General features: G+C 43.0%; 1 protein-coding gene across 1 annotated transcript; it reads right to left on the bottom strand.

The window, feature by feature from the left end:
* Positions 1 to 2,726: 2,726 nt before the first annotated feature.
* Positions 2,727 to 5,875, bottom strand: LOC135561558 (uncharacterized). The gene is made up of 6 exons (XM_065003272.1): positions 5,407 to 5,875; positions 5,107 to 5,234; positions 4,861 to 4,975; positions 4,525 to 4,647; positions 4,205 to 4,342; positions 2,727 to 4,103 (listed from the first exon to the last, which is right to left on the bottom strand). Exons 1-6 carry the CDS (start codon positions 5,440 to 5,442, stop codon positions 3,996 to 3,998), a joined length of 648 nt encoding a protein of 215 aa, XP_064859344.1. The 5' UTR covers positions 5,443 to 5,875; the 3' UTR covers positions 2,727 to 3,995.
* Positions 5,876 to 8,246: the final 2,371 nt, after the last annotated feature.

Genomic DNA, 8,246 nt, shown 5'->3' with positions numbered 1-8,246 from the left:
GGTGCGCATCACAATATAGTGGCTATATCAAGGAAAGTTGAAGTTCCAAAACTTGTGCCTAAAATAGTGTATAAGAGATCATACTAAATATTTTGCTGTGAAAAATAATTGTTGGTGTGATGTGATTAATAAGCAGCATCCAGATGCCACACTTGATGAATTTATGAAATTGCTTCTTACAATTATTGATAAACATTCACCTGTTAAGAAACTGACTGTTAGAACTGTTAAGGCTCCATGGATTGATGAGGAATTTAAATAATGTATGGTTGAAAGAGATGGGGCAAAAGGAGTGGCTAATAAGTCTGGCTGAACATCTGACTAGCTGACAAAACTCAACAAAATGAAGAAACTGTATTATGAAGCTAAGCTCAATGATATAAACAATAATGGGGAAAAAAACTTTGGAGTACTTCAAATGAAATCAGATGGCTTATTCATCACAAAACCATTTGATGTTGCCAATTATTTTAATGATTACTTCATTGGCAAAGTGGGCAAACTTAGGCAGGAAATGCCAACAACGAACAATGAGCCATCATATTCATGCATAAAAAATACAAATAATGAAAGAAACAGTTGCATTACCGTAAGGCGCTACAGAGGGTAAAGCGTACGGCCCAGTACATCACTGGGCCAAGCTTCCTGCCATCCAGGACCTATATTCTAGGCGTGTCAGAGGACGGCCCAGAAAATTGTCAAAGACTCCAGTCACCCAAGTCATAAACTGTTCTCTCTGCTACTGCACGGTATGCGGTACCGGAGCGCCAAGTCTGGGACCAAAAGGCTCCTTAACAGCTTCTACCCCAAGCCATAAGACTGCTGCATAATTAATCAAAATTGCCACCCGGACTATTTACATTGACCCCCCCCCCCCCCCCATTTATTTTTTCACTGCTGCTACGTGCTGTCTATTATCTATGCATAGTCACTTTACCCATACCTACTAACCTGTACCCTCACACATTGACTCAGTACCGGTACAACCTATATATAGCCTCGTTATTGTTATTTTATTGTGTTACTTTTTATTATTTTTCACTTTGGTTTATTTAGTAAATATTTTCTTAGCTCGTTCTTGAACTGCCTTGTTGGTTAAGGGCTTGTAAGAAATAATGACAAACCTCCTGGCATTGACAACTTCGATGGAAAGCTACTGAGGATGGTAGCTGACACTATAGCCACTCCTATCTGTCATATCTTTAATCTGAGCCTAGAGGAAAGTCTTTGTCCTCAGGCCTGGAGGGAAGACAAAGTAATTCCACTACCTAAGAGTGGTAAAGCGGCCTTTTCGGGTTCTGACAGCAGACCCATAAGCTTGGTATAGTTAAAGTGACTATGCATAGATGATAAACAGAGAGTGGGGGTTAGCGGGACACAATGCAAATACTATTTTCTGTTTTTACCAATGACCTGCCACTGGCATTAAACAAAACATGTGTGTCCATGTATACTGATGATTCAAATACATATGCATCAGCAACCACAGCTAATGAAGTCACTGAAACCCTTAACAAAGATTTGCAGTCTCTTTTGGAATGGGTGGCCAGTAATAAGCTGGTCCTGAACATCTCTGAAACTAAGAGCATTGTACAGTATTTAGTACAAATCATTCCCTAAATTCTAGACCTTAGCTGAATCTAGTAATGAGGCGTCTGCATGGTCCTAAAGCACATCGTTGCCCAGTTTTGTATCACTGTTGTCTCGTTTTGTATGTAGAGCGACTTAAGGCGTCCCCATTCTTCCAAGCCAAAAACAATTCGGAAGAGTTCATATATTATGATGACTTTTTGTGGAGTTTTTTCGGCTGTTCAGACACACACATTTTCTTGAGGCAATCCGAAGTCCGTAGTCGAAGTCTATGCCCCTTCATTGGTGATTGGTCAAGAGTGGGGATTCTTCAATAAAGTATTTGTTGTCATTCAACGAGAGACGACTCATTTTCATGCACATGTTTTCATTGAGAAATAGTGCAACAAACATCTTAGTTAGATGTCAAATTGTGTGACTACCAATAAAATAGGCTTACCATGCGGAATGTGTGCGACTGGGCCGGCAGGCGCAGGGAGGAGGTGACCCACCACCAAAGCCTCAGTTTAAGGTAAAAAATGCAAAGAGCCATAGGGTTGAGGGAACATAGGGCCATGAGAACAGATGCATAATGGTAAGTAAAATGGCATAGCGTTCTGAGGTAAATAATGTTAAGGTTATAAAAATAAATACGAAAGGATATTCAGCGTCTCGTCACAACATTATTTTGTAATGGGATGTAATTGTGAATTGAAATTACTAATTTGGACAATGTCCCCTTATGCCAATTGCCTATTGACTCCTATAGATAATTTTAATGGAGAAATTGTTTTTTGGGGGTTATGAAATAAATGTTTTCTTAACAGAAATACATTTTCTAAATATGATCAAATGGTAAATTCCATTTGACTCAAATCTGATATCAGCTAGCTTGCTAGTGGAAGCTAGGTATTGTTGCATTTTCAAATCAAAGTTTATTGGTCGCATATATAGATTTGCATATGTTTTTGCATGTGCACAACAATATTCAAATAATCCCAAAAATTAAAATAAAGAAATGAAGACAGTATATTAATAGAAAAAGGTATCTACAGCAGTAGTTATACAGGATGGGCCATGACTAGAATACAGTATATACATATGAAGTGGGTAAGACAGTACGTACAATTCTTTTACTTAGAAAGATATTACCTCACCAAAATTAAAAACGTTTATTTAGCTGTATTTGACTCTGATGACAATAAAACAGTCATTGAAATTGAGGGGACTTTCTGGTTGCATTTGACAAAATGTCCATTAGAGTGTAGTGTTGAGAATGTTGAGCTGATGGACCTAGGTAATTTTATTGTATGTATATACAATTACATATATGTCATATAATCATCATTAAGCCACCCCCTTAAGTAGACAACGGTAAATGGCCTGAGTGACCATTTATCCACCATCTTTGCTGCAGTCAGCCCTTTTGAAAGTGAAGAAGTCAAGTTATGGTCCTTAATAGTCCACTATTTCTCTTTGTGTCTATTGCAGTGACATGGGGTGCTTTCCAAGAATGTCCATAAGGTGAACTCCTCTTCTGCAGTGCCTTTAATAATATATTAGTTACTGGTGCTGTAGGTTACGTGTAATCATGAATTTAAGCAACATCATCAAAACTGTGCTGCACGCTTGCACCTTATTATGTACCACATTTTGTAGCCCCAGTTCGTAGAAGAACTAAGCTCAAAGTTAGAGCATATGGTTACATCACCGACATCTACGCCAGCCGAAACCCTTTCAAAAAGGTCTACAACAGCAAGCAAATAATAAGAAATGGCATTGGAAACCAATAAAAATCATAATTCACAAGAAATTAGGGAATATCATATAAGGTTTCGCTCGATTGATCAGCTACTACCTGTTAGTGTTTTGCTAGAGTCTTCTAATAGACTATTAGAGCATGTAGGATTTGCTTCAAATTCAAATCTGGAACTTGAAGCCAGTTCCACTGTTTTTTTTATTCTTCCCACTCTAATCAGGAACAGATTTAGACCTTGGACAGCAGGTGGGTGCAATTAGTAGAACAGAAAACCAGAAGTAACCTCATAGGGCAAGATTGAATACCCCTGGACTATAGTCTCCAGTGCCAGAGTTGTACAGCAGCTAATGAAAGAGAGCGGCTAATATAATCTCACTCCTGAGGTATTCAAATCTTACCCTATGGTTGACCGGAGTACTGCTGGTTTTCTGTTCTACAACCTGATAATTCATTTCACCCACCTGGTGTCCCAGGTCTAAATCAGTCCCTGATTAGATGGGGGAAGAATTTGAGGGCAATAGTCTAGCTGATATCTCCCTGTGATAAAGACATTTCTGTATCAGATGAGATGGGGTCTGCTTGTTTTTTTTTTAACATAATGTTGAACCTGACAGGTTTGGGTATCCCTTCTGAATGGCACCCAGCATGTCCTCCACTGCAGGTCATTCTATAGGGCTTTCAGTATGTCCTCTACAGCAGGTCTGTCTATAGGGCTGTCACAGCAGTGAGAGAACAGCACCCTCCCCTGGTCATCCAGGACAAAGTCTCCTCCAAGCTGAGAAAACATGGAAAACAGAATGAGCAAAAAATATAACCATAAAAGTACACTCCTTAGTGAATGTATTCTTTATGTGTCTGATCATCTCACAACCACACCTGAAACATATCATCTTCTATAGACGGCAGACCTCTTGGAAACTCCAGGTTTGCCACAACGTATTCAGCGTAGAGGAGCATGTTGTTGAAGTTCAACACTTTCTTTAGAGATGCTCTCAAGCCAAACACGCTGTACACCTGCAATCCCCCGACATAACATGACTATTTATAGTGCATTGTAAATGAATAGTAGTAGTAAATGCAGTATATAGTATGTATAACATAAATCATCAGATAAGTATCAGGAAGTGAGTGAATCAAATATGTTTGACACTGCGATGCCTCGTTCTAAATCAATCAATTTGCCTGGTAACTCTAACCTTCCTGTGTGGGTCTAACACCATGTCATACTGGCAACCTGTCTCCGCCAGCCAATGCAACGCCCCCTCTCTGCAGCCAAATGACACCACCACCACTTGCACTGCACATGCATCCAGGGCAATCTGCAACACAAGGCACAGTGCTCTGTGTAATGGCCTCAACTAGAATATGTTTTTTTCTGTCCAGCACCTGAATATGGACGTGCATATTCTTTCTTTATCACAGTTCTGTGTATCCATAAAGGTTGTAGGCTATGCACAGAGAACTAATGTTGATGAGAAGAGTCAACTAGGTGTATCATAAACCTTAGATACAACTGTCAACACATGGCTCACCTTATGGGCCTCCAGATCTTTCAGATGGATTCGACAGAGGAGGCAGGAGAACTGACGGATCAACACAAGTAGCACTTTCTCACCTCTCCCAAGGTACTTCCCTAACGTCAGAGTTCTGAAACAAATACAGAAAGACAGAGAGACAGACGAAATACGTCACTTCTGAATGGCAGAAGTTAATACCCTGGTTTGACCTATTGTCTATCACAAAGAAGAGGCCATGTAAGACAAAGTCATCAAACTCACGCTCCAGTCTGGGCATCAATGAGGGGTATGTCAGGCGACAGGCATTTTACTTGTGGCTCTTGCCCAAAGATTCTATCACCCAGATGTAGCTCTTTGTCCAAGTACTCCAGAAAACTATCCCACTGCACCTATTACCAAGCACATCCAGTGGATGTCGGAGGAAGGAAGTGTTAATGCGAGGTAGCTGCCTCCAGAACAAGAAAAAAACAGCTCACCTGCTAAGCTAATACACAAGAGTTTTTACACAGAATCATGCAAGTAATATCAAAAACAGGCCTAGCAACAGCCATATCAGCTTACTCCCAGCTGCAAGAAGTCCTCAACAGCATCCTGCATTTCAGCACATCTAGAGAGAGAACAATAACTGTGTCACTTCTGTATGAGCTGTTCAAAGGTTCATCTAATGAGGTAAACAGTTAATTATTACTAAAGACATTGGCTCTAATAAAGTTGATCTCCCTAAGGTGTTGACATTCAAAGTCAATGGTTTTGATTAGGAAACATAGCTTCGCTATATGTCTTACTGGTAGCTTCTCTTCCATAGTTCATCAGCGTCCTTTTTCTTCTTCACTGACATGCTGGTGGTGTATAATAATCAACGTCTTTCATTGTTTGTAAAACATATTTGGTAGTCATTTCCAATAATAATCATTGAATCTATATAGGCTAGATTTTGCATTATTTCCAGAGTATATTTTCAGGGCCTGAAAGACAGTCAGTTTGACCGCAAATATGTGCTTATAAACAGATTGTAAAGGGTTAATAACTTGTTAATTACATTTACATTTAAGTCATTTAGCAGACGCTCTTATCCAGAGCGACTTACAAATTGGTGCGTTCACCTTAAGACATCCAGTGGAACAGCCACTTTACAATAGTGCATCTAAATCTTTTAAGGGGGGTGAGAAGGATTACTTTATCCTATCCTAGGTATTCCTGAAAGAGGTGGGGTTTCAGGTGTCTCCGGAAGGTGGTGATTGACTCCGCTGTCCTGGCGTCGTGAGGGAGTTTGTTCCACCATTGGGGGGCCAGAGCAGCGAACAGTTTTGACTGGGCTGCGCGGGAACTGTACTTCCTCAGTGGTAGGGAGGCGAGCAGGCCAGAGGTGGATGAACGCAGTGCCCTTGTTTGGGTGTAGGGCCTGATCAGAGCCTGGAGGTACTGAGGTGCCGTTCCCCTCACAGCTCCGTAGGCAAGCACCATGGTCTTGTATCGGATGCGAGCTTCAACTGGAAGCCAGTGGAGAGAGCGGAGGAGCGGGGTGACGTGAGAGAACTTGGGAAGGTTGAACACCAGACGGGCTGCGGCGTTCTGGATGAGTTGTAGGGGTTTAATGGCACAGGCAGGGAGCCCAGCCAACAGCGAGTTGCAGTAATCCAGACGGGAGATGACAAGTGCCTGGATTAGGACCTGCGCTGCTTCCTGTGTGAGGCAGGGTCGTACTCTGCGGATGTTGTAGAGCATGAACCTACAAGAACGGGCCACCCCCTTGATGTTAGTTGAGAACGACAGGGTGTTGTCCAGGATCACGCCAAGGTTCTTAGCGCTCTGGGAGGAGGACACAATGGAGTTGTCAACCGTGATGGCAAGATCATGGAATGGGCAGTCCTTCCCCGGGAGGAAGAGCAGCTCCGTCTTGCCGAGGTTCAGCTTGAGGTGGTGATCCGTCATCCACACTGATATGTCTGCCAGACATGCAGAGATGCGATTCGCCACCTGGTCATCAGAAGGGGGAAAGGAGAAGATTAATTGTGTGTCGTCTGCATAGCAATGATATGAGAGACCATGTGAGGTTATGACAGAGCCAAGTGACTTGGTGTATAGCGAGAATAGGAGAGGGCCTAGAACAGAGCCCTGGGGGACGCCAGTGGTGAGAGCGCGTGGTGAGGAGACAGATTCTCGCCACGCCACCTGGTAGGAGCGACCTGTCAGGTAGGACGCAATCCAAGCGTGGGCCGCGCCGGAGATGCCCAACTCGGAGAGGGTGGAGAGGAGGATCTGATGGTTCACAGTATCGAAGGCAGCCGATAGGTCTAGAAGGATGAGAGCAGAGGAGAGAGAGTTAGCTTTAGCAGTGCGGAGGGCCTCCGTGATACAGAGAAGAGCAGTCTCAGTTGAATGACTAGTCTTGAAACCTGACTGATTTGGATCAAGAAGGTCATTCTGAGAGAGATAGCGGGAGAGCTGGCCAAGGACGGCACGTTCGAGAGTTTTGGAGAGAAAAGAAAGAAGGGATACTGGTCTGTAGTTGTTGACATCGGAGGGATCGAGTGTAGGTTTTTTCAGAAGGGGTGCAACTCTCGCTCTCTTGAAGACAGAAGGGACGTAGCCAGCGGTCAGGGATGAGTTGATGAGCGAGGTGAGGTAAGGGAGAAGGTCTCCGGAAATGGTCTGGAGAAGAGAGGAGGGAATAGGGTCAAGCGGGCAGGTTGTTGGGCGGCCGGCCGTCACAAGACGCGAGATTTCATCTGGAGAGAGAGGGGAGAAAGAGGTCAGAGCACAGGGTAGGGCAGTGTGAGCAGAACCAGCGGTGTCGTTTGACTTAGCAAACGAGGATCGGATGTCGTCGACCTTCTTTTCAAAATGGTTGACGAAGTCATCTGCAGAGAGGGAGGAGGGGGGGGGAGGGGGAGGAGGATTCAGGAGGGAGGAGAAGGTGGCAAAGAGCTTCCTAGGGTTAGAGGCAGATGCTTGGAATTTAGAGTGGTAGAAAGTGGCTTTAGCAGCTAGTTAATAGTTAATGTAAAACAGAACCTTGTGAATAACCTTGCCCCTGCTGGAATAAGTCCCAGTAGTGATTGGTTCAGTTCAATACGGATCTTCTTCCTGATGTAGTCTTGCAGAAGTCCTATAAATGATATATGTTTATTTAATTAACAATCATAACCTCTTTTTAGGACCTTGCTGACTTTAACTTACTGTTGCCATTTGCCAACAGCTCATTAGCCTTCCACATAATGTCCATGTTGAGCAGGAATGAATCATGAAACTTTAATAGATAGCGCTAGCTGTAGGCCTAGCACACAACCTACCCTCTTTGCTCTCCTGTTCAGCGAGTTCCAATAGTGCTTTTCCATTTTCAACAAAACTTGTCAAAGCTTTCGCATAAGTCTGCGCATCTGTCTCTTTCTCAGCCATAT

The sequence above is a fragment of the Oncorhynchus nerka genome, linkage group LG18 (genome assembly GCF_034236695.1).
Source record: "Oncorhynchus nerka isolate Pitt River linkage group LG18, Oner_Uvic_2.0, whole genome shotgun sequence".
In the NCBI taxonomy this organism is placed as follows: Eukaryota; Metazoa; Chordata; class Actinopteri; order Salmoniformes; family Salmonidae; genus Oncorhynchus; species Oncorhynchus nerka.
This window is presented reverse-complemented; position numbering and strand designations above follow the sequence as displayed.

Coding starts and splice junctions, on each gene's coding strand:
- LOC135561558 (XM_065003272.1), bottom strand. CDS start 5,442: ATGCAGGATGCTGTTGAGGACTTCTTGCAGCTGGGA. Junction 4,976..5,106: donor ATTGATGCCCAGACTGGAGC/GTGAGTTTGATG, acceptor TATTTGTTTCAG/AACTCTGACGTTAGGGAAGT. Junction 4,648..4,860: donor AAGATCTGGAGGCCCATAAG/GTGAGCCATGTG, acceptor CTTGTGTTGCAG/ATTGCCCTGGATGCATGTGC.